Source organism: Strix uralensis, chromosome 20, assembly GCF_047716275.1.
Source record: "Strix uralensis isolate ZFMK-TIS-50842 chromosome 20, bStrUra1, whole genome shotgun sequence".
NCBI lineage: Eukaryota > Metazoa > Chordata > Aves > Strigiformes > Strigidae > Strix > Strix uralensis.
In genome coordinates, this window is record NC_133991.1 from 5,395,605 (window position 1) to 5,423,525 (window position 27,921).

Here is a 27,921-nt window from a genome sequence, read left to right on the forward strand (position 1 = left end):
GAAGGAAGATGGGTGCAAGGGCATGTGTGGAGGAAATCTCCTCTCGGTGCTCTCTTTTCCTGGGGAAGCTGAAGCAATACTTGTCAGTGCAAAGGGAAAATCCCTTGGCTTGGCTCTGAGCTGGTTCTTTATCAGAAAGGCATTATCTGGGTAATTAGCTCTGCCTGTCAGTACAAATGTCTTTGGCTCTTTCATGCATGTGAGCCTGGAAGGAGAGGTTTGCTGAAGCATCCCTGTGTTGCTGCCGTTATGCGCAGCTTCAATTCAGCGAGGAAGCCTTGCCCTGCCAGCTTGCGCTGTAATTAAAGCGAAGCTTCGCTGCCATGTGCTCTCCTATCTGCTCTTGTGATAATTAAGTGGCTCTGGCCCATGCATCAAGAAGTTTGCTCTTGGTCCCCCTGTTTGCATTTGAAAGCGCAGTGGGACAGGTCCTTTCTTCTGATCCAGCCCTGCTTGTGCAGTAGCAGATACCGGTGCCTTGACATTGGTGTAAGCGTGTCCTGGTGCTTCTTCCGTCCCAGTAGAGGTGGTTTAGTCAGCCCACCTACGATACAGTAACCCCCACTCATCTCCCCATCGCCCCTTGTAGCAACCTTCCAGGAGTTTGGCTGACAGCAGTTGCTCTTGTTCCCTCCGTTTCTGTCCCCAAGAGAAATCCTTGTCTTTGCTGTTGCTGCTCTCTGTACTATCCTGCTCCCGCCAGCCTCTCCCCAGAGCCTGCCCTGGGAAAGACTAGCCTGATACGGGCATGGCTGGTGGTGATAGTTTAGTTCCTCAGGCTGGGTTCCCCAAGCATTGACGCAGCTGGGGAGCTTTCAGCTGCAAATTGCATCTTCTGTTTCTTCTTTTTATGAAGCTCCTTGCCAGAAGGCAGAGAGGACTCAAGATGGGATTGACACAAGGGGAGCCTTCTCCTCCGGAGCTGTGGCACTGGTTGAAAGAAAAATAGGTGTATGAATTCCTTTGATTTTTCCCATAAATTTTCATGATGGAGAGATGAAAGTGAGTCGTGTGGGAAGTTCTCCAGGCTTGGTCCTGGCCATGTTTGGAGGTGGTTGTGCACATCTTGGATCCTCTTTCAGCAGACCATGAATCATTTGGCTGTCTCTATTGGACACAGTGCTGTGCTAAGTAAAAGATAAGCACTTCTGAGTCTGTCTCTCAACACTGTCATTTCCAACAGTTGGCTCAGGAGCTGTCAGGCAGGATTGAGAACTACACAGTGTCTCTTCTCAATTACACGGGTGCAAATCCAGAGGATTTCACTGGATCAGTACCAAAAATAACAATCCTTTCAGTGAGCCGTGAACCTGGCTGCAGCAGGAGCACTGACGGGAGGCGGGGATCCTGGGGCATGCGGTGGCATCGCTGCCAGGAAAAACAGCTTGGGAAGGAGCTCACCGAAATGGTTTTGGTGACTTGTTCCTGGTGTATATGTTAAAAACAGGTAGCGTGCAGAGCCTGCCTCCATGGTATTAATGTAAAATTCCTTGGTATTTGACTGTGTCCTGCGGGAGTCCTTGGTTAATTATATTTAACAGGGGTCACTCCAGTGTGAATTACAGATTTGGATGCTTAATTAATAAGAATAACTACCCATTCTAGGGGAAGGAGCAAGTGGCCGTCCCAGCTCCTGGGGGCATATAGACTGTTTTCCTAAGCAAATTGTACCATGAACTGATTTCTCATGAAATATTTATCTACTGGGCCACTCGGGGCTGTTTGAGTGGCCCTCAGAAAGGTTATTAACACACAGAGCAGATGGAGACGCAGAGACTGTTTATTGAATTCAGATTGCCTTTTGCCATTATGCTAATGCCAATTGGATGGCAGAAGAAATTACCCTGACCCCCCCTCCTGTGCCTCAGCTGCCTGGGTTTGCAAAGGTGCAGCGTATGGTCGGGTATGAGAAAGGAGGGAAGCCGTTGGCAAAAACCTGCTTCCCTCGCCATGCTTCTGCACAGAACTGGCTCCACCGTTCCTGATGGTGCAGGGATGGATGTCTGTGATGTATCTTGCTCGTGGTCTTGGGCGTGGTGCTGGATCATGCTGCAGGTCCTCTGTGTTGCTCTGGCCGCATGGAAGAGGCTTATGGGGCAAAAATAGTCTCTGAGAATACAAAAGACTTTCCCAGACAGTGCAGAGCTGGTGGAAGGGCTGTGTCCTCACCCTGTTCCTGGTCTGTGATGTAGGTTGAAAGGGTGTTAGTGGTATGGCTGTGACACTCCCGCTCTTTTCCTTCCTAGAACTTCTGGCAAAGTAAAGGTGGAGCAGCCTGGAAGGGGCTTGGGCTTGCAGTATGGCCATAGCATCATCCAAACCAGCAAGTACATAAAGGTCAGCTAGAGGAACCCACCACTCCTCTCAAGCTCCTGCCCCAGATGCAGAAACTGTGCTCCTTTTTGTTTGTCCAATTTGAAATAAATCAAAGCCATTTATTTTTTTGTGGGAAAGGATGAATGAAACAAATGGTTAGCAGTGCCTTTAGGAAAGCCTGGGTCAGCGTGTGTGTCTGTTGTGGCCACCACTAACCAGGAGACTTCTCCTCTAGGTTGAGGAACAGACCTGAGCCAGTCCCTGATGCCCAGCACGTTCCCAGGTCACAGCAATGAGCACGTTGGCTCTTGTTCAGTTTTCACACTGCTTTTTCTCCTTCCTTCAGGCTATGAAAGTCCTCTCCAAAAAGAAGCTCTTGAAGCAGTATGGATTTCCACGTGAGTATCACACATTTAGAGGTCTGCCTGTTGTCCTCAGCCAGGCAAATCTTTCTGTAGAAACGTTGTCTTCAAGGACTGCAGAACTTGGCCTCATTTGAAAGCTGCCCAAGTAGGTGGGGGCTGGTTAAAATGCAGTGGGTAGTGAAAGAGCAGGCACCACAGCCACAGGGAAATTCAACACACTTGGTAATCAGGTTCCTGGCTGTGATTTTCTGAGTCTCTTTGAAGTGCTGACCCTTCCATATTCACAATCTATAAAGCCTAATTAAGTGCTGGAAGTTAGGCAGGGTAGACCCCCTCCTCCCAGGGGCTCTTCTACCCCCTCAAATAGCACCCGGCTCCAGCGGCTGGGCCATGGGACCTGGCAAACAGACCAGGCTGGGAAACTGGGAGGAGATCGTCTCAATGGCACTTGGAAATCTCAGTTTCAGGGGGAGACTGCAATGCTTTGGGATGATAACAAGGTGATGAGATCTTCCAGAATAGCTGGAGGTATTCTGCAGAGGGGCCAGCAGCTGTTCGTTCCTGCATCCCGGGTGCTGCTGAAAAATGAGGTTTTTTCCTCACCATGTTATCACGATTGCAGGTCGGCCTCCTCCCCGAGGGTCAAAAGCATCCTCTGGAGAGCAGCCAAAACCCATGGCACCACTGGACAGAATCTATCAGGAAATAGCCATCTTAAAGAAACTGGACCATGTCAACATCGTTAAGCTGATAGAGGTGAGCTACTTCTCCACCCTAAGCTATACTGAAACAAGTCTGCTTTGTATTGCAACAAAAGGATCTTTCTTCAACTGATCCTACTTCAGCCAAAATTGGTTTAAAATAGTTGTTCAGATATTTAGGCTGGTGATTCCAAGCAAGATCATATCAATTACATATGTCAAACTGACATACTTATCCTGGGCTTTGGGCTGGTGCCCAAGAGAAGGCAGCTGGCTGTGCTGGCAGAAATAGCAGCAAACTTTGACCAGTGGAACTTGTGTGTAGACAAACCTGGGAAGGTGCACAAGTGCAAGGCTTCGGTGCCATTTTCAATATTGTCTGAGGTCAGATTAAACAAGCAGTGCATTTATTGGTAGGCTGGTTCTTCAAATACAGGCAGAAGCCCGATTTTTCCTGGAGACAAGAAAATCTGTGTCCTTCAAAGCCCCTTGCTCTGCAGGAATCTCTAAATATTAGCCCAAGTTGTTCTCAGTGGTCTGTAGCTCAGGACAGTGTACAGGGAGCAGTAAAATGTTATGGGATTAAAAATCTCTTGTTTTCCTGCTGTTTTTCTTTTTTCCCCTTTCCCCTTATCTCTCTGTAATCAATTGCAGGTCCTTGATGATCCTGCAGAGGACAACTTGTACATGGGTATGTGAGTCATTATATGCTAACAGAACTGTCTGGGCTTAGACCTAGAGATGCAGGTAACACGTACCAGGGCTCGGAGTCAATACCAGAAGGAAACTTGTAACAACTTCAGCAGACTTGTTTTTTCAGAAAAGTTAAACGCCTGTAAAGGCAACTGGGATGGAAGGGCCCCTTGCAGTAGGGTAAGGCAGCCTTGTGTCTTAGTACAGCTGTGCACATCTCCTTGCCTTGGGGACACTCAAAAGACGTGACAGTGGCTCTGGCCTCCTCTATGTACATGTCAGTTCCAGTCCTAGAGCCAGGAGAGAAGGGAAGGGTGCAGGATGGCTTCTTGTCCTCCTGGCATGAGGTTGATCTCTCCAGACTCTCTCTGTTAGGCTGTGGATGGTGGTGGTGACTCTGGAAGGCAGTCTTGTCTCAGGGTGTTCCCTGTGACCCCTGCAGAGACACTGACCACCCTTGGGAGCTCCTGAGATAGCAGCACTCCTGCCTTTGGCCTCTGAGCCCAGACCCTGCCGTGGGGTGCCCAGATGGGAGGCCGTACCTGACTCTGCAGTTAGGCAAAGGGTGGGGAATTTACACTCATTTTGTCTTCCTCTCCCCCAAACCTTGGAAGTGCCAGCCACAGCCTAACCCCCATTTGGGCAAAACCTGGAGGGACAGGCCTGGGAGGTGCTGAGGTGCCCTCTGAGATGAGCCAGAGGAGGGGGATGGCTGACCTTATTACAGCTCTGCTTCTCCATAACATTTCCTGATGAGACAGGCTCAAAGGCTGCTTCTCATGAAATAATTATGGGATGCTTTTGAAGCTGCTTGTGAAGGGGGGCTCTGCCTAGCAAATGAAGCTATTTGCCTTTGAAAGGGCACTTTTCCCTTTCGGCTGAAGCCCCGGTGGCACTCTGGCAGCATCGCAAAGCGGCAGCCAAGGCAGATGCATGTGTGGTGGGGAGGACGGTTGAGGCCGTTGTTTAAAGGCTTGAACTCCTGGGGATGGAGAGAAGGGGAGAGATTAGGTAGCAAGCTTTTTTGTTGAATGACAATAAATGCATGAGGAAGGCAAAAAAGCTGCAGAAAAAAACAAAAAAAAACCCCAAGCTTTCCCTGTGGAGCAAGATAACAGTCCCAGAAATGGCAGCAATAGCAGCAGGACAAGTGGGAAATCTCTTGGTGCCGTTTGGGCTCCTGAGGAGGTTGCACTGGTCCCTGGCAGCGAGCAGTGGCTGTGTCCATGTTGTCTGTGCCCCATCACCTCTTTGCTCCCCTTTGCTCTGCCTGGGCTCCCATGAGTGGTTTAGGCAGAGCGATGCAGGCAGCGAGGGGAAGCTGTGGGCATTCAGCGCTGCTCAGGATTGAGCCTTCTGCAAGTGGGTTTCCTCCTCCTGCTACTGACCCAGATGATGATTACTGCACCTTTTTTCTTCCAAAAATGTCCCCCACTACAAAGCAAAACTAGAGAAAGGGGAGTTTGCTCTTTGCTAATTACTGCTGGCGTTAAGTACTGCTGTGAGCACTCTGCTACGTGCTCACTGGGAAGAAAGCAGGGGATGGAGGATGCCGATAGAAATTGAGTAACCAGCAATGGCACAAGATGGTTGAGTAATGAAATGCTGCCACAAGCTGCAGCTTCTTCAGCCTGGAGAGCAAGATGAGCCAATGCAAGCTGGCTTGTTGCGTTTGTACCTTCAGCTGGTCTGACATCGCAGCTGTAAGCAGGGCTGCCTGGTGCTTTGGGGAGGGTGATCTGCTCGGATTTCTTGAGAGGTGCAAGAAATTCCTTAGTAATTCACAAGGAAAGAGCTCTCCTACTAGGCAAAGGCAGATCCTTCTGTTTGCGGAACAGGTGAGAGACAGGATCAGAAAAACACATTGCCACAAAACCCCCTAATCAGACACAAACTCATGTGCTCTATAAACCTCAACTCACACCAAATCCTCTCCAATTGCCCCTGCCAGGGAGTGTTTACCTCTGACAGCCATGTAGCTGTGCTGCTGATTGACACAGCAGAAATGGAGCAACATGTTCTTACAGCATCTCATTCAGTATCAGCAATTTAGCAGAAATATCGCACCAAACACCCTCCCTGAAGGTACTGAATAAGACAGGGCTCAAATCAGCAAGGGCTGACACCAGGAACAGCAGAAATGTGGTTGATAAATTAGCACCCGCTATCTCCCTGTGTGTTGCTGGTAGGAGGTGGGGATATTTGTCTTTGCTGAAGAGAAGAATATTTTTGTTTTGCATCTTCTGGTGTCCTTGTCATGGGTGAGGGAAGAGAATAAAGTGGAAATAAATTGATGTTGCAGGTATGGGAATGGATGTGTTTTTGTAGGAGCTAAAAAATGAATAAGCCCAGTCCCCTCTTCCAATTCATTCATGGTTTGATTTCCTTTTCTTGCAGTGTTTGACCTCCTGAGGAAAGGGTAAGTAGCCCTCTTGGGACCCCTTGTGTTGAAATTTTTGGTGTTCATCATTAGCTTCCTAGGTGAAATGGAGGTTTGATATGTACAGTGGGGCAAACAGCTGTCTGCAGGCAAGCACGGAGGAGGCAAAATCCAGCTGTAGTGGCCTTTGTGCTGATACAGCCTGGAATGATGAGGTGGATAGTGATGGGCTGGAGGACACGTCCTGGTGTCGGGCTTGATCCGGAAAACAAATGTGATGCCAGTTCTCCATCAGGTGCCTGGAAAAAAAAGGTTTTAATAGGAATATTCTGCTGGGGTAACAGCTACATTGTGGCTTTCTCTGGCACAAGGGGTGTGAGGTTACATCAACGTTTACTTGCCAGCTGCCGCTGCCTTATTTTACCCCTAACACTAACATATTGTGGGGAGGCTGTTTTGTTGCTCTATTTTTTCTGTAGCAGGAGAAGTGATAAGGTGGTGGGAGTCCCCTCACTGCTTTTTGCTACACCTGTGCTGATGCTGCGGCTCTGCAGAGTCACAGGAAGGTTGGGAGAGCTGTGCCCAGGATGGGGGAGATTCCCAAAGGGCTTATTTTTCTCTCTGGCCCAATGAACAAGCCTCTTGCAGGCTGCCAGCTCCAGTGGGTTGCTGGTGAGAGGCTCCCCAGTCTCCCTGGTGACCAGGCTGATGACTGTCCTGTAGGAGAGGGGAAGAAAAAAAGCTCCTGTAATCAGCTGTGGCCAGGGAACGTGCAGTTCGGGTGAGCGCAGCCTGTCTGCCTCTAGCAGAAGGCAATTAGACTCCATTAGTGGCTCTGCCAGTCCTGCTGCTCACATTATTTCTCCCTGGTTTCAGCAGCAGAAAAATGTACATGAAGAGGGAGGGAAGGGGGTGGCAGAAAAATGCAAATGGGAGATGAAGGTCATCAATCAAATGGCAGCAAGGGAGAAGAGAGAAATGCTACAGGAAGGATTTGCTTCTGGGTGCTGAGGGGAAGAACAGCAGAGCCTGGTTTTGGTGATGGGCTATTCTCAGCCAGAGTTTGGCTTGCAAGGGCAGTGTCTCAGGAGCACTCACTTAAATCCAGCTCAAATCAGTGGGTGTATGTCCAGATGAGGGTGAAGCTGCCAAGCACAAGCAGGATTAACCCCCAGTGCAGTGAATTCCTCAGCTCCTGCAGTTGGTCTGCTGGGAACAGAAGATGCTGACTAGCCCTTACAGCCTCTTTGCCCTTAGCTTTCAGCAGGCACAGGCAGAAGAGGGGCTTTTAGAGGATACTGTGTGTCTCCTGGCAGTGGTGGCAGACAAAGGAAAGGAGAGAAGCTGACCAGGTAACCATGGCTGTTCAGGGCTGAATGGCTGAGTTCTGGTGGTGGCTGAACCCTGAAAATAGGTTTTCAAAGCCATTTAGCACAATGTACTGGAAATATTTCCACTTAACCTTTGAGCCAGTGGTTCATGTCTAGATTCTGACTTGGCTCAGATTAGCTGCACACTGATGTTGCTTCAGGACTAAGCCCCAGCAGCCAGGACATCCAGTGCACAGCAACAGGCACTCTGTCCCCACTGCTGCCTGGTATGTCCTGGTTGTGCTGGTGCTCACAGCCATGAGCAGCTTTAGCAAGAAACCAAAGGCCAGATCCAGTTTTGTTCTTTCACTACACTTTTTCCATAGGACTCAGTGAAGTGTGTTTGCCTTATTTTGTGCAGACAGCAGCAGTTAATCCTGATGTTGGCGAGGCCTCTGTGGCTCAAGCTGGCTCAGGGACTGTGCAGAGCCACCCACCACTGCTAGCTGAGCTCACTAACCTGGGTGTCAACACGTCCAGAGGGGTTGGCTACGCCTCCATCCTGTGTCACAGCACCCAGAACCTCTCAGGATCCTGGCCCACAATGCTGGGGATGTGGTGATGGAGAGCGTGAAACTCCTCTGTCAGGGAGTGTTACTGTAAAGTACTTAATTACTCTTCCTCTTCCTAACAGGCCTGTCATGGAGGTACCAAGTGACCAGCCCTTCAGCGAGGAGCAGGCTCGGCTCTACTTCAGAGACATCGTCTTGGGCATTGAGTACTGTGAGTACCACCAGCACTGAGAGCGGCTTTGCGGAGCGCGTGCATCAGCCTCCTGCTCCGCTGGGGAGAAGCCTCTCCACTCCAGTGGGCTGTCGGCCGAGCGAGTCAGGTCCCCAGTGGGGGGTTGCCCCGCTCAGGTTTACCCAGACAGCATCACAGATGCCGGGAGCAGGTGTTCCTTCGGAAGGACATTAGGAAAATAGTGGCTTCCTTTTTTCTTCCATTTGTCTCTTTTTGGAGAGTGTCTTTGAAGGCAATAGAGCCAGAAAAAGGGTGTTTGCAGTGACACGGACTGAGTAGTTGGCTTCATCTGGAGCAAATTCCTGTCTCTAGCTCAGCAGGGCAAGCGCTGGCCATGGGGAGAGCTGGCAGGCAGCACAGGGAGAGTGTCTGTCCTTGTCTGCTCCCTCTGCAGTGTCAGTCTGAGTGACTCCTCATCACCCAGGGCTGTGGGGTGACGAGACCCCAGCACTGCTGTACCCTCCACAGGGAGGTGGTGACTCAAGGGTGTTCCCAGGCTTTGTCTGGAGACTCCAGCAGCATGGTTCCTCTTTGTAGCCTGTTTGATTATCATTATCTTTTTTTAGTAAGTCTTCTCCCAGTGTGGCTGAGGCCGGATTCTTTGCTGAGCGCCTGTCCTGAAGGCAACCGCAATAGGTCTGTAAATGACAGCAGGGGTTTTTCTGGCCCCATTGTAGTTGACATGTCCCTGCTGGTATGAATCTGGCAGGGCTGGGAGAAGAGGGGTCTCTGAATTGACACAGGATAGAGCAGTCTATGCGCTGGCATCTTGTGAGCGTGGGCCCTGAGGAGCAGCGAGGGCTGGCTGGTGTTACCCCTCGTGGACTCTTAGCAGAGCTGGCACATACATGTAACCTCTTGCTCTCCATGGCGGGGGATGTGAGGCTGTTAGATGGTGCATTTGCTCACTGCTGATCTGCAAACCTTGTGCTGCAGGCTTTATGGCTGGGCTTCTCTTCTAACCTGTGCCAGCAGTGGGAGGATGACCATGAAATTGCTGGTTGCTTTCTTTTCTGTAAGACAGACCTCTGAAAGTAGCAAGCACAGTAGAGCTGGGCATTTGTGAGTGCAGGACACATCTGTACCATGCAGGGGGGTGTAGGTCAGAGAGCCTGGTGCTTTGGTGTGGTGTGGCACTGGACATTACTCCCATGCTGTGTCTGTATTACACTGCACATTCCCACTCCTCCCAAGGCTCCCTTGGCATTGTCACCAAGTCAGAAGGTACAACTCAGATCCCCTACTGCTCACTCATCTCAGGTCCCTGCCTTTATCCTCAGCTCTGCTGCTTGCACTGGAGCAGCTCACGCACAGGGTGCTGCCAGGGACCCACGTAATGTGGCCTCGTATGTGAGAGGTACCTATGAGAGGCCTGGTCTGCAATTACTGCTCCGGTACCAGCTGGTGCATTGTCAAACTGCTGGTGAGCTGCGTTTGTCTCTCTGCCTGTTTGATTCTGCTGGCTTCCTTGTAGACAACCTTCCACAGAGTTCAGTGGTCTCATCATCGACTGCTTTCCCTGCACACCGATGCAAATCTTTAGTGAAAGATTTGACCATGGTTGGACGACTGAATATGAGGAGGAAGAGTCAGTGCAGCTTGTGCAGAGGCAGTTCGTGCCTCACAGATCTATTGGTTTTCCAGAGAAGACAACAAACATGTAGATAAGGTGATCCTGTTACTACATTGTGTTTCAGTTGCCAGTTTTTGATTACATCCATGAACAGTAGCTCATAAAGAAGCTTGTAAGTCTCTTTGGTTGGATGGCCTCTTGTGGATTAATAACTAGACAATCAGGAAAGTAGGAATACAGCTTTCACAATGGAAAAATCACTAGTGCAGGTAAACAGGAATCCATAATGTGGCCTGGGTTGTTCAATGTATTCCTAAATGACCAGAGAAAGGGTAGAGTACAATAAGAGAGATTGGGGATGACATCTAGTTATTCAGGATAGTCATTGTTAAAACTGACTGCAAAGACTGGCAGGAAGATGCCATGATAGCAAGTGATGGCACGATAAAATGGCAGATAAAAATTCATGTTGCTGACTGCAGAATAATGCATGAAGGGGAGAAACAACACTAAAAATACATACATCGTGATGGGCTCTAAATTAGCTGTTCTCACTCAGGCTTCATTCTGGATAGTTCTCTTGAAAATGCCAGCCCATTACTTAGTGACATTCAACAAAGCTAACCAGATTTGGGGAATTATTGGGAATGAAGTAGAGAAGAAACCAGAAAACGTCATTATACAGTTAGTTGGATCTGTAAGAGCTTTAGGTACAGGCAAGGAGTATCTTGAATATTTTGTGCAACTTGGCTCAGCCTGTCTTAGAAACAGCTCTTGAACTGAAAAAGGCGTGAGAAGGGTGATCAGGATGGTCCTGGAACATCTTATGTACAAAGATGGAACATTGTCTGTACAGAGATAAGACCAAAGCTCTTAAGATTTAAAAATTATCATAGGAAGGGGTGGTATGACAGAGACTTATAAAATCCTAAGTGTCAGGGAAGTGGTGGACACGGAATGAATCTTCTCTGTCTCTAAAACCCCAAGAACTAAGGGGTAGCAAACAAAATAATCGGGTAGCCAGTTTAAACTGGAAGGAATTACTTTTTCATGTACTGTATAATTAAACCGTGAAATTCAGCACTGGGGAGATAGCAGGTGTCAGAACTAAACAGGCTGCAAGTGATTAGACAGATATGTAGAAGAAAAGGACAATGAAATATGAGGTTACAGGCAGAGTTTGCCATCAGGCTGCCTAAAGTGGGGAGTGTAGGTGCTGGAGGTGTTACATCTCTCTGCCTGATGCTTTTCCCCAAGCTATTGACCCTGGCAGGAGACAGGGTGCTGGGGTAGGTGGGCCTTTGGTTTGACTCCTCTTCCATCCTCGTCTCCCCTCCAGCAGCTTGTCCACATTGTCCTTGAGGTTCTCTCTGTGCTGACCTGACAGCAGAGGTAGCTGCGCTGTGCCAGGTTCCCGGTGACTGCTCTGGGTTAGCTTGGCATCTCTCAGGCATGGCAACCTTTTATAAGCCTGGCTTACTTTGGCAGTGCAAACGCATGGTTTTGGTGGCAAATCTGAAGGCAGGGCAGCCAGCAGAGGGAGGGACAAGGACACTTGAGCAAGTGATCATCATCCCCAGTCAATGGGCAGTGAAAAGTGTGGAAAGTCAGGCATGTGCAAGGCAGAGCTGTGTCACCCTCCCTGTTTATTCCAAGGTGAGATTTTTCCAGCTGTTTCAACCTTAGGAAATAAATAGCTGCTTCTCTCACAAACCAGAGGGAATTGTTTCAAATGTGCTTTTAGAAAGCCAACGTGTAGCTGCATCAAACTCAAAAGTAATGTTTCATGCTGCCACAGTGCTTTGAGCCATGTCTGCCTCAATTTTACTGATCTCCAGTGGCCCCTGCAAGCTCAGCAGCTCCTCAGAGCCCCGCACTTCTACGAGGCTTTTGTTGAAGACTCACCTGGTTTCAAACACCTGCAGAGAACAAGTCTCTGAGCGTGACGTGCCAAGGCAGAGGAAGTTGGTTTGCAGTGCCCTGGTCCATCTCCACATGGAAATGCAACACCACGTCATTTTTTGTCTAAAACCAGTGGGTGGGAATAAAGTCAATGTCTGCAAGTCTGTGACAGTCCACATGCTTCCAGGTGCTGCCAAAATCAGCCAGGTCACCCCAGAAAGTTGGTGGAAATGTATATATGAATGGGAAGCTCAAGACTGTTTTTCAGTAGTTTGAAGGGCAAAGATTGAAGCTTTTTCTTTTCTTATTAACATTCATATTATAGCAGAACCTGCATGCTTTGGCTGCGAGATCCAAGCTGTGCTGTGCTGGATGCTGCTGGCATAACAGTTCCTGCTCAGAGGAAACTTTGAGTTTAGAAGATAGTAAAAAAAAAAAAGGTAGTAGTAAAGTGTGAGTAGTCTTAGGCAGAGGGAGTGAAGCTGGGCAATAAATTATAGGATGCCCAAGCACTCCCAGCAAGAGGAACAATAAGATGCTTTATTTTGGGCTGTTGAGTAACTACTTATTTTATTAGCAAATGAAAGTTTAAAATGGTGTTCTCAGAACTGCTGGGTAAATGCGTGGCTATTATTATGTGATTAAGAAAAGTGCATCGTTCGTGCGCGCTGAAGGAAAAATGTTGCCAGGCAGTCTAGAGATTGCAAGGTAATTTTAATGTAAGCATATATAATTGTTATGTAATTTGGGAGACTTGATAACCATGCAGCTGCTTCAAGCTTGCCGTCATCACAGCAGCAAATGCATCATTGCTGGTTGGGTTTTATTAAATTAGAAGTTGCAAACTGGATTCCTGTCGGAGCCTGCAAGGTGTTAATCCAGGCCAGTTCACTGCCCTCGGTGTGGTGAGCAGGAAGGGGCCGCAGGGGCCAAGCTGGTGGGAGACATGGGCTGAGCTTTTAAATTACTGGTGGTGGCACGTGGTCCATGGCCACTGTGTGTCTGTGGGGACTGTACTCCACTGGTTATTCCTGATGCTTGCCTGGGGTGGAGGCCTCCTGCAAGAGGGCTGGCTCTGGGGACAAGTGTTTGGAGGGAGGCAGTGATCAGTGTGATGAGAGCAGAAGCATCCCACACCAGGTGGGAAGCCTGGCTTCAGCATGGTGGGAGGCAGGACAGATGCCCTGGAGAGGGCCGGGAGCTCCCCCATCCAGGCAATGGCACGGTGCCACCTTGCTTTGTTGACTGCTTTCATCCAGGTTTCTTCATTTATGTTTAATAGCAGGAAGTGCACTTTGATACATGCATGGTCCCAGCCTCATTCACTGAGCAAAGAAGAAACAGAGGCAGGGTCAAGGTCTGAGAGCTGGGGAGATCTGCCTGTGGTAGAGTATCCCTTCCTCTGTCCCCCAAACTGCTGGGAAAATATTTTGACCTTAACATGTGGTAATATTGCTGGTTCACATGTTTTGTTTTCCTATACCCATCTTAGACCTGGGCCCTGTTGTGTGGACTATGTCAGGAGTTATTTGAGCACATGCAAACTTCCAATTCCCATCTTGGTGAAATGGGCCCTACGAAGGAAAGTGCTTTTGCTCCCGCTTGCAAGGCTTGCCCAGTACTGATGGCATTGCACACACTCCCTCGTGAACTGGGGATGCAGGCTGTCATCTGCGTGTTGTAAGTACTGCTGGAGTGGTAATTTCAGAATGTACTTAAGTGCTTTGGATGGAAAAGTTTTGCTGGATTATTTGTGTCATTAACTAAAGCATGTGCTTAAGCGTTTCTGTGAATTGGGGATATGTGCAATTACCTCCCTTTCCACTTGTGAATTCCCTCTAGTAGTGCTTATCTGGGGTTATTTAAGCTTCAGTCTCCCTTCTAGTCAGGCAAACATTGCTTTCCCAGTGGTACTCAGCAGAAATAGATGTTCTGGATAGTGAATAGTCGCTGAAGGAGTTAGCAGCCGTGACAGGAGTCAGTCCTGAAAGCTGGGAGGTGAATACGGCGCTGCCCCGCAGAGCCAGGCAGCCGTGCACCCTGCAGCATACCTTCCAGCACCCTGAGACCGGTGGCCCGTGCATTTCCTCAGCCAAACATTATGTCTTTGTATTTATTGGCCTCTGATATTGTTCCATTCATTTGTGCAATCCCTTTTTAAACTTGTGTAAATCTTCAGCATCTTCTATCTCCTGTTTATGTACTGTGGGGAGCAGTTCCTGTTCAGGGCTGAGTCTGATCCTGCAGGTTTCAGCTGATGCCAGCAGGGACTTGGGAACAGTCATGCCATCTCTGTGCCACCCCTAGTTTATAGACCTCGTCACATCTTCATGGGTGGCTTTACAAGGCTGCAGAGTTCTTGTCTGTGCCAAGCATCCTTCCACCGCTGTGACCATCTGTCAGAAAAAGCTAGCAGTCCTGGAGCCCCCCCAAGCCTGGGGGCCCAACAGTATTTCAGAGTTGTCTTCTACAGTAAATGTGGCTGAAAGTACTGCAGGAGTCAACATACCCCTCCACCAACAAAGCCTACAAGTTTGCTGGACAGATTATTCTGCTGTTTTACTCTGAGTATCCTGGATATGGTGATACCTGAATATGGGTTTGACTTCTTGAAGGCAGTAAAATTTCCTTCTGGATTGACTCAGTGTTGACTTATATTTAATAACTGCACAGTAAATGGGTTTGAATGAAGGTGAATTTGGTGTCATGCCAGTTTGCTCTGGCAAATGGACAGTGGAAACCAGTACCAGGTGAAGCGTGTAATGGGAGGATTTTCTTCCAGTGTCTGGCAGCTGTCAGCTGGCCAGAAAGGTTTTCCTTGTTGTGAGCAGATGTTCGGTTCAACACAAGGAGTAGATACCTTAAACTCTTCTCCAGTGGCAGGAGATGTATGTGGGAGCCACAGCAGAGGTTGTGAGGGAGAAGCATACTCCATCAAAAGACATGAGGCATATGCCAGGCAAGTATCCCCATTTGGTTTTAGGACTGGGATGCAAGCATCTTTGTTTAGTAAGAGCCTAAGTAAGGAATAAGAATAATCAAATGCAAGGTCTGTCTAAGCAGGTGGCCTGGTGGTGACACGAGCCAGGAGCAGACACTTAACGCTGAACACACACGCAAGCTTGACCAGGGGAAAACCCTGCTGACTTGCACAGTCAAGATGAAGCACAGCAACTGTCCCTTCTGTTGTGTAGCTGCAAGCTTAGTATTTTATTCAGCTCACAAGAAGCTGAAACGATTGCTGTCAGTGTGGCTGAAAGGAAGAAAAAACATTATTTCCTGCATTGTCCGTAGAAAATGCACAATTTCCCTACTATGACTGTGTCTAGGGAAACTAAGGGTGACAACTCTGGTCCCCTCTGCAAAGGAATACTTGTCTCATCTGAGCGACTGGGTTGAAGGGAAGGTTGTGACATGCAGCTGAAGCTGTGAGCAGTTCCCTTTCCAGCAGCTGTTCTCTGCAGGGCACCTGTGCGAATGCCTGCGATGCTCCGGAGCCCCGCGTGCTAAGCCTGGAGCAATAACAAAGTGCCTGACGTGCAGATCAAAGCTGGCTTTTCTGAGATAAGACTTAATCTACTTGATCATCAATATGCAAGTACAATTTCCGTTATCTTAAAAGGAAATTTAAGAAAATAAATCAACAGCTGAGTCAACACAGTCTTTTCTCTTCTGAAGAATATCTACTGCAACATAAGCCCGGGGTTGGTGTGCTGAAGCATCAGTGCTGTAGATGGGTTTGATCTGGTTTGGTTCTTGGCAGAGGTGAGTTCCTCAGACCTCTTGTTGGTGTGGGCCGGCAGAGCTGGGACACAAGTCAGTGCTGGAGCTGCTGCATGTTCTGCTGTGATTCCCAACAAGCTACTTGATCCATCTGTGCCTGCATTTCCCTGTGGGAAATGGGGACCTGCTCCTTCTGTGCTCCTGCCTCTTGCCTGCACAAGTTCAGAGCCCCTCAAAATGGAGCATGTTGGGGTGAGGGCTCTCGACTGCAACTACAGCTGCAAGGTGCTGGGTGTTATAAATGGCACCACCAGGAGAAGAGGGGCTGGCTTGTGTTTTATCATGTGCAGACAATCTCTGTTTGGATGATGAAAAAAACCAAAAAAAACCTTTCCTGTAGCTGCGTTACTGATACTGATCGATGAGGACTTTGTATAAGAGTGAGAGTAATTAGCTGGTGGAGCAGATCAGAGAGATGTGCTAGAGCCTCTTAAAGATCAAGCACTCTGATTTCTGTTGTTGTCTGATGCAGTTACGTAGGTGATTGTGCTTGGGTTTAGAGGCAGCCCTTGGCACAGACTGTGCAGGTGGTTTTGACAGTACTTGCTGCACGTACCCTGCTCCCCGCTTTCCCAGGGGGGTCCCTTGAGCGTTGGCAGGTGTAGCCGTGGCAGGAAGCTCTGCATGTCCTCTGTGAGTGGTGATAGGTGGTGTGCTCACGTGGCTTGGAGGACAGTTGTAGAAGGGCAGCCTTTGGCAAGGCTACTTCTCCTTCCTCTTCCCCGTTGCTTCCTACTGGCAGTATCCCATACCCATCCCTTCTGCCAGGAGCACTGTGGTCAGCCAGGTGCTGAAGATGGAGCACAAATGGAAGCTGAACTCTTCCAAAGGGCTGGGCAGTGTTGGGGCCCCCTTTTGTAAAACGTGGGCTTAAGCAACATATTCAAGTAGCAGAGGATTGATGGATGCATCAAGAGAGTGGCAAAATAGTGAACAGAGATGAGAAAATCAGAGCTGGGATCCTTGCCACAGCTGCTACACTAAACCACTGCAGTGAGCTGAGCATGGGAGGGAAGGAAGGTGTTTCCCTTGCACAGCACATTGTGTCCATGTCCTCCGGCTCTTTCTCGGTGGAGCATTGAGGACAAGGACAGAGGCTTGCTTCAAAGAGCAGCCTTCTGTTTTAAGCTCTGGATGGTGGTGCAGCAGTTTCCTTGGGAGGGTGTTAAATCATTTCTTTGCTACAGGGGTGATGTGAGAGTAATACTAAGCAGACTCTGCAGTAGCACCATATGGATTGCTTTTGCCCTTGAATGGGAATGGGATTCTGTTTTTAATCAAGTATAATTCAGCATCGGCCTCAGTAAATAGCAGGATGTGTCAGTGCATTGCAGAGTTTTATATGTATAATTTTTAAGTGAGCTTTTAGCAAGTTGGTATTGCTGGAGCTCTAAGGTTTCCAGAACAGAATGCAGTGAAAGTGGTCCTTTTTTAAGAGGACCAAGGAACAATTCCTCTTTTTCTAGCCCTTCTGTCTCTGCTCCCTCCTGGTCTTCACTGGGAGTTAATCTAGGCAGACAGTTCCCAGGTGTTTGCTTCTGAATGAAAAGAAAAGCCTGTTTAGTCTCCGAGCAGCCTGCGGTATCTAGAAGCAAGGAGCATTTGTGAAATGAGTTGCACGACATGAAAAAAGCTGTCTTGTCCCACCGAAGGCAGCCAAGGGACTGAACAGAAAGAAATGATGTGCTCAGCAGGGCTTTGCTGACGAGCGGTGATGGAGCAGGGAGGCAGAGCGGCAGGAGACCTGGAGAGAGCCCAGGCAGGGCTGTGTGCTGCGTGCACAGAGAGGAGCCAGCTGGCCCAGCAGCAGAGATCCTCCCCAAAATCTGCCCCTTTCTCCAGCCCTATCTACTGTACCGCAGACACGGAAGAGTCACCCCTGCCTGAACGCTGCCTCAAGATACAAACGCTGCAGGATCTCTGAGCCACAGCACAGTTTACAGCCGTGATGCTCCACCTCAGCCCTGCCCCATACCTGCCCGAGCGGGAGACCCTCTCGGGGACAATGTGTGTGTTAACAGCGGTACTTGGAGTGCTGGCTTTCTGCAAGAGTTTCATTTTGTGATTATTGAAGTCATTTGGCTCTGACTACCTATTGGTTCTGCAGGGACGCTGACCCCACGCTGACCCCAGTTCAGAGGCACATAAGCCTGTGCTTCCTTTTACTACCATTTCCACATCACCTGCTGGCTTTTCACAGAGATGATGTTCAACGTGCATCAAAGCGATGTCCTAAATGGGCATGTTTTGTGTTCTGGAAGTACAAACTAGCTGCTCATTCCCTGGACAGTCTGCACCCAGAGTGTTTGCAGGCTTGGAGGCATCTGGATGGCAGAGTACCACCAGGCAGCTGTGACAGCCTCCTGGCTGTCCCACTGTCTAGGGCCAAGAAAGAGAAACCATGTTTCTGGTGCTGATGAAGTTATGGGAGAAGTGAGTGTAGACAGCCTGAAACTATTGAAAGGATGTGAGTAATCCAGGTGTGCCACTGGAGAGGCTTTCAGAGAGTCCGTCCTGGGACAAGTTCAGCCATAAGGACCAGCTGCAAGGTCACAGGCAGCTTTTCATGAAGCAGCGGGTGCTTCTTTGTTCTGCCCCTGTTGGGAAGGTGAGAAAACAGAAGTGGGCAGCCCCAGCAGGGCACATCTCACACCCCCATTGCTCTGAGAAACTGGGTTACTCTGATTTGTACATGAACACCCAAACTATTGTATCCATGCTGCTAATACCAACTGAATTAAAATACATTTTAATGAAGAAACAAAGCCCTGAAGAGCAGATTTTCAAGGAGACCTTTTATTTTGAGTAGTTGTTTCATATGGGCTCAAATTTGAACAACAAAGTACCAGCTGCTATAGGCAGTATTGCAGCGTACCTGCTGGAGGCTGTGTCTGAAATCAAGGACAGAAGAAGATGGTCCTTTCCCAGTTGTTGCTCACACCCTGAGGGTTCCAAATCCTCCTCTGAGGTTCTGTCGATCTGCCTCATAGCATCAGCCTTCACCAGGCTTTTCTTAGGTGCCTGCGCTCCATGCCCCAAGTCAGGAGACAGTCTAGGCTTTTAGACATGATTTCCCTTGTTTCTGAGCACCCTTGGGCTCTAGGGTTTGACTAAGTCCAACTTCAGATGTGCCTAGTCAGGCTTTCTAACACAAGTTGTGATGAAAATATAGTACATGGGCCTTCACCTGTCCAGCCTGCTTTGTTCATGGGGAGACTGTGAGGTTTAGTAAGCAAGCATTTCTAACCCGGTTTGGGATCTTTGCATAGATGATGCTCTAGAAATCCATGGGATTGTTATTCAGATGCAAATAGGCCTGAAATACTGTTACCTTTCCACTGAAGTGAAGGATAGGTCTAATAAAACCAAATTTAATGGAGCGCTGCAGAATCAGACTTTTTCCTAAGGGCTCTGTAATATCTTACATTGTTTCATTTTCATTATGAAGAGGTATTGATCTGTTCTTTGAATCGGGTCTGTCAGCAGAGAAAGTGCAGAACATCTTGGAGCCCATGGGAGGTTGTTCCAGCAAGCTGCTGACCTCTGCTTTTAGAGCAAAATCCTTTCCACGCAAAAGGAACAAGTGGAACCATTTTGTCAGTTTGTCAAAGCAGCTTCAGTAAAGTGCTCTTCCTTGGCCAGCTCAGCATCGATTTTAACCTTGGGAGGGATGCAGATGGGTACATTTGCATGGGAATGAGTGATTTTCGGCTGTTGATGTCCCCCTTGTGTGTGGCAGGTGGGACCTGGGAGTGGAGCACCGATGGGAAGGTCCTTCCCAAGGCTGCGTGCATCCAGCAGCCACGTCCCCTCGGCTGGACGGCGTGGGTCTGAGGGCAGTCTTGACAGGGCTGGTGTCTGCCTACTTTGTGACTGTTTCTGTAATGTTGCAAGCAAAAAACCCAACGCCTTGCTGTGGCCAGTCTCTTTGAGCAGGACACAGAGTAGCTGGAAGTTCTCTTGAAGGCATGAACTCAGATTAGGGGTCCCAGTTCCCCATAAAGGGAAATAAGGGGAGCTCATGGGTTAGTTTAAAAGAAGAATAATCCCCAAACCCTCATGGAACAAGTTCAGGTGCAGTGATACAGGTAGTTATTTTGGTTATGTTTCATTAAAGCATGTTTGGGGTTTTTATTCGGATATTGAAAGTGCTTTTCCTTCTCTTCTGTGCCTGATGCAGCCCTGCTCTTGTTTGCTAGTGGCCGTGTCGCAACATGTCCTTAATCCCAAGGACAGGATGAATGTTTGGTTTCTGGGGCCTCTGGTCCTGGCTTCCAGTGACAGTGAATAGCAATCCTAACGAAGGTGCCTTTCCTACTTGCTGCTTTTATATCTGCAGAAGGAAGAAACTTGCTCCCAGATGCCTCGGGATGGTGCAATTAGAGGGTTAATTTGTGCCGGTGATTGTGTTTGACTGTAGCTGTCACCGGCTCCCCTTGGGTGGCTCCGTGGGTTGTGCGCTCCTTGTGCCATCGTCCCTTCTGTACAGTCATTAGCAGTCTGGAGGGTATCATTAGTGGTAGGTTTTTATTTCTGACATGCTTGGCTCTCCCTCTGGAGTTCTGCAGGGATAACACCATCTTCTCCACTGCCTGTTGTGCTGGAAATGCAGATCACGCTGGTTTAACAGGTACCTCTCCTGCAAGACAGCTCTGTCCCCGGGCTCCTTTGCAGTGTGTGACGGTGATGCTTGTGTCACTGCAGGCACATTCCACCACTTGGCCCATCAGCCTTTGGCCAGCCCTGCTGAATTAATTGTTCCCTGCCCTTCTCCCTGCAATGCATAATCTGCAAGAGATCTGGGCTTGCAGCAGAAGTTGGTGTATTGGAAAGTTTTTCTGAGACTGTTGTCCTGCAGATGAGCCGTTCTGCTTCCTTTCTGCAGCTCTCAAACAAGCCAGGTAATGATTTTTGGGGAATCTTTTACTCTTCTTTCTGCAGCCCTGCATTGTACTGAACTGTACTGGTGGCAGGGCACAGCACAGGAGAGGATAAAACTCTGCATTTTGAAGCCTGTTTTGGATAGCTGTGCAGGGGAGGACGCCCACAGCAGCTGTCAGACTGGGACTTTAAGAATTGTGTTTGTTCAGAGCAGAAAAGGGATTTCAGGTTGCCTTCACCAGGTTAGCGGCTCCACACCAAACCATTTCTTGGCAGACATGAGCTCTTGCTCTTACAATTTTTATAGCTATGATGGAACCTTGTTCATTTACACCAGCTGGTGCTCGGTGAACAACTTCTGTCCCTCGTCCTTCTTCCTTCATGGCTATTGCCTCTGCACAAGGCAGCTGGATAGGAGAGGGGATTTGCAGATAGCAGAAGTTTTTCAAGCCAGCTGGCACAAGATTTTCATTACTGTCACCCAGACAGCATGGCAGCACAGCATGTGGGTTGGACACAGCTCCCTGCAGCGCTGCTCCTGACCTGGCCAGCCACTTCCCTCTGTGCTCATCTCCCTCCCATCCCAGTTTGTTGTTATTTAAACTGTGTGCCAGGTTTGCAGAAGTGCCTGGCTGACACTGCATTGCAAAGCCCTGGGACTTGTCAGGCTCACTTCTGAGAGTGCAGCCTGTGCTCCTCTGCCCCTCAGGCACTTGTGCTAATTTTTTCCACTGAACAGTTGAGATCAGAGACTGTCACTGTGCCTAAAGCTCACGTCAGGCATGTGGATGTTCTGGTCTGGGACACGCAAATGTTCACGTGCTGTTTGGCTTTGATTTTTGCAAAGGATGTGTTTCTTATTTCTTTGTGCAACATTTGTATTGCTCCTGTGCCTAACAGCCAGCAGTGCCTAGACCTGCTGGGTACCGGGCTGAGATGGGCACTGAACAAACACAGAGCATCTGGCAAACGACCCGCGTTTTTTCTCTACTTTTATTAGATGGTACAAAGGCAGGGAATGTGTTTTACAAGATAAATAGTTATTTGATACGGGAATTGGTTTGTGGTTTTCTTTTGGTTTTTTTACTTTCCTGTATGGAAGAAATAATAAAAAGCCTAGAGTACCTGGTTGCCTAGTGTAACTCCCTCAGTTTTCACAGACTTGGCTCCAGGGATGTACTTGTATGGCCCTTGTATGTTTGTGGCCTGTATTTTTTTTAGAGACATTGGGAATCTTAGCCCTGCAGTATCAGGCAGGATACCAGACACCTGCATAAAAGGCAGCTAATCACCTCCTGAAGGGAAACTTCACTCCTCCCCTCACTTTTTTGCCCTCCCTATATTACCATAATGAAATGTCAGCTCGCCACCAGCTTTGCTGTGGAGCAGATGTCTCCTCATAATTACTGTTGTTGCAGGGTTTTCAGTGTTTATCCTGACTGTCTAGCTGGGCTGTTACAGCATTAACTGGCTCACATCACAGCATGACCACGTACTTGCTGTGCATCTGGAAGAGGATGTAAGCGCCAGTGCTCTCCAGCAAGCTTTTGTCTGCTGGGTCTCCAGATCAGCTCTTTAATGTGCCAAGGACAGCACCCCTGACAGTGCTTTAAACTAAGGAGAGGTCCTTGCAGAAAAAGTCTCTGCAAGCATGACCTCCACTCCCAGACATGGCTGCTGGAAAGCTGGCTTGAAAAGAGCAGAACAATTACATGAAGTTTATTCTTTCTCGGGATGCTCCATAGCGCAGGCTGCTTTGGTGGCAGTGTGTTGACCAAGTTTGTAAAGCAGGAAAGGATTAGACCAGCATTTTCCCCCACCAAATCGTGTATTTCCTAGGAGATAGGAAAAGTGCTCATGGGGAGGTATAAAACCAAACATGCTCCGTTTGCAAGAAGAAAATGTGAAAATGGTGGTTGGGGCTGGGGCAGGAGGGAGGCTGGGGGGTCTTGTTCCCCTCGGAAGGGCAGTAAAGAGTGAAAGGATTTCCTTTCCTGTTCAGTAAAGTCTCCTGGGTTTTCTGTAGTTCTGCTTTTGGGGTAATTTTATGTTCTGAAAGTTTTGGGTTTTTTTTTTATTTTTCAATTTGTTCTCCAAGTTCCTGAGAAGTCAGCCACTTTCCTTCAACTCCCTGCTGCCGCTTCACTCAGTTGTCCAGAAATGGCTTTCTTACAGCTGCAATATTGCTTCCCAGATAGCTTGTAATGAGTGAGATTTTTTTTGTTGGTGGTGTTTTCAGTGCATCTCAGCCTTCAAGCTCTTTGCAAGGGTTTCTTTCATTTTGGATGTACAAGCAATTCATAGTGCCCATAGTTGGCCTCGTGGAGCTGGGACAGAGCTGTAGTCTTTGCTGCAGCCTCGCGGGGCGAAGGGCCACACGTAGGGACAGCCTTTGCTCTGAAGGGCTAAATGGCAGAGGTTTGGCCATGGCTCTGTGCAACAGTGGTCAGAGTGGCTGGCAGCTTTTTGCGGTGGGGGAGGTTTGGGGTGATGCAAAACAAGTTGAGGTCGTTTCTCTATTTGTGGGCTCCGTTGTGAAGCATGCCTAGAGAGAGAGAGCGCCTTTTTGGGGGTGCTGACACCAACCACCTGCTGACTGCTCCATGGTCAGAGGCATCTTTTTCAGTTGGAAACACCCACTGATTTCTGAGCTTGGCCTTGGTGCTGGCCTGCTAGTTGTCTTATTTTGCCTAATTACCTCCTTTGGGCCTGTTTCATTCTACCTGTGGTTCTGTCCCTTTTGATTCGCTTTATTGCATGGCAGTTTCAAAATAAACAAATCAAAAATTAACCTCTTTATTTGGATCCATACAGCAAGCTTCCCAACCCATCAGCTGGTCCAATGAGGCCAAGCAAATCTGCAAGATTTGAGTAATTTCCTTCTCTAACAGCTCTGCTTGGTCCTGCTGGTTGGGCTATTTTTGGGTTCATGTGTGTTCTTTGCATAATTACTGGTGGCAGATGTATTTTGAAGTGTTGTGCTCTGTACATCCCAGTGAGGCACCGAAAAGGAACGGCTATAGGAAATGGTACTTCTACTGCATTATATTGTATGTCCAATAGCAGCCTCGAGTGGGATGCCTGAGCTCGCACCTTTAGTTTCATTCTCCTGGAAAGGTTTCCTCTGGGTGGGTCAGCTGCTGTGGCAGACCATGCTCCTACTACTTTTCTTTTTTTTTTTTTTTTAGTGCACTACCAGAAGATCATTCACCGGGACATCAAGCCTTCCAACTTGCTCTTAGGGGATGATGGACATGTCAAAATCGCGGATTTTGGAGTCAGCAATCAATTTGAAGGGAACGACGCCCAGCTTTCCAGCACGGCAGGGACACCAGCCTTCATGGCTCCGGAGGCCATTTCAGACACTGGCAAAAGTTTCAGTGGAAAGGTAGGTCTTTGCTCACAGTCTTCTGGGACCCCCAGGCATGGCACAAAGGGCAGCACCACACCTGCATCCTTTGCGTGTTGCCCACCCAGGGGTTCTCGTGCAAACTGGGGTTGTTCAGTAAAACCAAAGTTCTAATTCTGTGTTCAGTCCAGGCAAAACTCACATTGGTTGCTCTATGGTGTGGGCAGACTGACTTTGCTGCAGAACTCTGCCCAGACAGGAGCCGTGTTAGAGTCTTTTGCCTGCCCAAAGGGAAGGGAGAAAACTCCCAATTCCCTTCCAGAATAATGAAGAGGCACAGGAAGCTGCTGGCCACCAAGGTCATGTCTTGATCCCCTGAAAGTGAGGGACACTGCAAAGCTCTGTGATGCGGATGTGGGGATAGGGTGTAGCGTGGGGTTTTTGCCTGGAAGAAGACTTTTGAGGTTCAGGTCCTCTTTGATGTTCAGCCCTGAGAGGTGTCATCTCCTGTAAGAAAGGGCTGCTTGCTGATCACTGCACTCCACAGCAAGGACAAGGGTGGCAGCATCTGGCCCAGCACATTACCCAGGCATGGTACAGATGTCTTTAGGAGCCCAGCTTCAGAGAGACTCTGCACAATAAAACAAAAAGTGTTAAATGCATACAAATAATGTTCTGTGATTTGGTAGGAAAATCCAGCTCATTCAGATCATCTGTGTTGCATCTCATTTACTGCCTGTGCGTGCTTTCTTTCAGGCACTTGATGTATGGGCCATGGGAATTACCCTGTACTGCTTTGTTTACGGGAAGGTAAGCTGGCTTTCCAATTCTGGAGCCCTGCATGGGAGTGTCTGCCTGCCTGGCTTTTGACTCATTCCTTTCCAAATAAAGGCAAATTTTAGTAACAAAGACCTACCTTCTGCAAGCTCCTGTTTTCCCAAATCACCCTGCGGATGAGAAGGGGCTGACATTGTGATCTGTGGAAAGGATGGTTTCTAGAGTTGGCCCCTGTACTCAGAGCAGTTGTTTGTGGTACAAACCCAGAGCAGCATCAGTAGCACCAACAACAGTTTGTCAGGGGGTTACCCATAGTGCCAGTATTTAGAAACAAACCAGATAGAGCATGGAGAGGGGCATAGGCTTGATCCCAAGCCACTGCAGCACTTCATCACTCCAGATTACAGAAAGCTCTGTCTGCCAGAGCTGAGCTGGGCCAGATGGAGATCACTTTAGCAGAGCCAGCTCTTCAGAGCTGCCTTTGCAAACTCCATGTCCTGTCATGGCGTTTTCCTCTCCTGTGGCCAGAAGCCCCTTGTCCCACCCATGCTCTCCCAGGGCGAACAGTACAGCAGGTACCAGTCTGTGTGTGCAAGTACATTACCTGAACCTCCTGTCCAAGCACAGACCACTGCAGATCCCACCACACAGGTATAAGGCATCCAGCTAGGGGTAAGAAGTGGCTGGGGGAGATGGCAGAGGCAGAACTATCTCCATAGCCAGTGTGATATCGCTGAGCTAAGTCAGGATGGAAAATATTCTCTGACCTGTGTCCATCATGATTTGGCCCAAACCTTTAAGTGAAAGGGTATGACCTTGGTTTTACATTCTGTTATAATCTCATGGTGATATTACTTCCCTCTGTGCAAGCACTAGAGGAAGGAAAGGGAATATAAAGCCAAGCACAAGGATATGCTTGTCTGTTCCGTGTGACCCTGTACAGTAAATATTACACATTTTGTACCTATTTTATATTTCATAATTTAATCTGGCCAGGCAGTTCGAGACAGGGCCTGCTAGCAGCCCACAACCCACTAAAACAGGCATACCTGTTCCTTCAGTTTTGATGCAGATGTTCACAGGACCTGTGAATATGCTGCTCCTGCATCCCCTGCAGTACTCACCGCAGCTCAGTTAACTGCCTGCCACTCCTGCCTACCCTGCCAGGTAGGAAGAGCCAGAATCTAGATCTAAATGAATCTGGTATAAAAACTTGTGCTGCAGAAAAATATGCTTTGAGTCCAGATATCTGAATTTAAAGCGGAAACCCAAGTGTTTTAGTAGTAATACCTAGCTCCAAATGGTGCTTGTCAGAGAGAGACCTTGAAGCAGTGATAGAAGCCAACTGGTATCGGTGTCTCCATTTTGCAGGTACAAGTGGAGCAGAGAAAAGTTAAAAAGAGTAGTTCGTGGTCTCCTGGTAGGCTGGATGGAGGGGGCTATCCCAGTCCAGTCATGTATTCCCTAGATCCCTCTGCTGCTGTTCTGCGTTTATTTTTTAATAAGGAACAAATCAATTTCTTGCACGTGGAGATTTTATTTATTTCCATCTCTGCATAAAATTGAGAGAGTGCAAACAGAATATACTTCTGTTACATGAATGACAAACGCCTAAGCAGTGCCAGGATCTCTGACAAGTGGAAAATCTTTTGTTTGCTTTACAGTGCCCTTTTATAGATGAATATATTCTGGGTCTTCATAACAGGATCAAGAACAAGCCTGTAGAGTTCCCAGAAGAGTAAGTAAACTTTACTCAACTACCGTAAAATAAAGTTCAGTTTTCAGTGTTATTCACTGTGCAGCATAAATGCCCCTAGGTCACCGTGGAGGGACAGACAAGGGCAGGCAAAGTGTTTTGCATTTTCCTGGGTCCTTCATGTGGGTTTTGTGCAGATGTTGTTGTCAAAGCATTACAGCTGCCTCTGCTGCTCCTGTGTCCATGTTGTGCAGGCAGGCACTAAAGGAAATGGCTCTTCAAATCTGTGGAGGTGGAGGGGTTTCAGTATGGGTCTAGGGAGTTCTGCCCCAGCTACTTGATCCTGGAGTTGCTGGAAGCATGGCTTGGGTGGAGTTTTGTGTTTCTCCTACATGGTAGCCACTGGAATGATTCAATGGATTAGTTTTCCAAAGCAATGTGGCTTATATAGACCTTGATCTCAGTGTAAGCACATGCCGCTGCCGTGGACTTACCTTGGAGCTGGGGAAAGTGTCTGATGGAAGGCTTGTCCTGAGATACCCAGCCACAGCTTGGTGCATCCCCACTCCTCCGCCTCCTCCAACACACTCCAGGAAAATATGCATTTGTCTTGTGTGCTGGCAGACTGGGGCTACTTATGAAAAAAAACAGACATTAATTTACCTGCTTGACATTGAAAGGCTGCCCCCCCACCCTGCTTTGGTCAGTGAAGGAAGCCCATGTTGGCCACCATCAGAGCTGCGTGGTGGAGATGGCTGGGCTGTGTGAGGTGGGATGGCCGCCTGCGCGGTCACAGCGCGTCCTCCAACCCACCCACCTCGCATGAGGTTTGAGCAGTGGTAAGTTCAGCGTTGAGGCGCTCAGCAGTGAGTCTTTGTGATCTTGGCAGATGAGCCTGGCAGGAGACGATTACGCTCGATGCATGCTCAGCCGCTGCCATCGAGCCACCATGCCTTTCCTTTCGTGTGTTGGCCACTCCTTGGCATTCCCTCCATCTTCAGGCCTCTGGTGACTTCCTGTTGGTGATTAATTTGTTTCTCCTGGTTGCTATCAGATGAAGTAGCCAAAGCTGGACTCTATTTTCCTCCTCTCCACAATCAGCACAGTAGTCAGGCAAAGAATTTTTGACCTTCTTGACCCAATTACTCATTCTAATAAAAATGTAGAGATAAAATGACTTGATTTAAAACAAATGTGAAGAAATTAAAACTCTAATGAAAGGCACATCTGGTATTAAAGAGGAAGGGAGGGATGTTGTCAGGCAGCCTGCAATATGTGCATGTATCCACCATCTATTACACGAATTTTTTGTGAGATGCTCACTGAATTTTTAGACACCAACAGCAAAGGGCTGGGCCTCTGCCTTGGCAGTCCCAGGCTTCCTTCTGAGT

The 27,921-nt window shown here is 48.5% G+C and overlaps 1 protein-coding gene across 4 annotated transcripts in view; it reads left to right on the plus strand.

Moving 5' to 3' along the window:
- The window catches only part of CAMKK1 (calcium/calmodulin dependent protein kinase kinase 1), a 108,393-nt gene that overhangs the window by 58,388 nt on the left and 22,084 nt on the right, over nucleotides 1-27,921 (plus strand). For all 4 annotated transcript variants that reach the window (XM_074890747.1, XM_074890746.1, XM_074890749.1 and 1 more), the window contains exons 5-12: nucleotides 2,663-2,714; nucleotides 3,304-3,437; nucleotides 4,037-4,073; nucleotides 6,473-6,494; nucleotides 8,460-8,548; nucleotides 23,897-24,096; nucleotides 24,814-24,867; nucleotides 26,499-26,572. In XM_074890747.1, coding sequence (XP_074746848.1) covers nucleotides 2,663-2,714; nucleotides 3,304-3,437; nucleotides 4,037-4,073; nucleotides 6,473-6,494; nucleotides 8,460-8,548; nucleotides 23,897-24,096; nucleotides 24,814-24,867; nucleotides 26,499-26,572 — 662 coding nt within the window. The remainder of the gene's footprint in view (nucleotides 1-2,662; nucleotides 2,715-3,303; nucleotides 3,438-4,036; nucleotides 4,074-6,472; nucleotides 6,495-8,459; nucleotides 8,549-23,896; nucleotides 24,097-24,813; nucleotides 24,868-26,498; nucleotides 26,573-27,921) is intronic.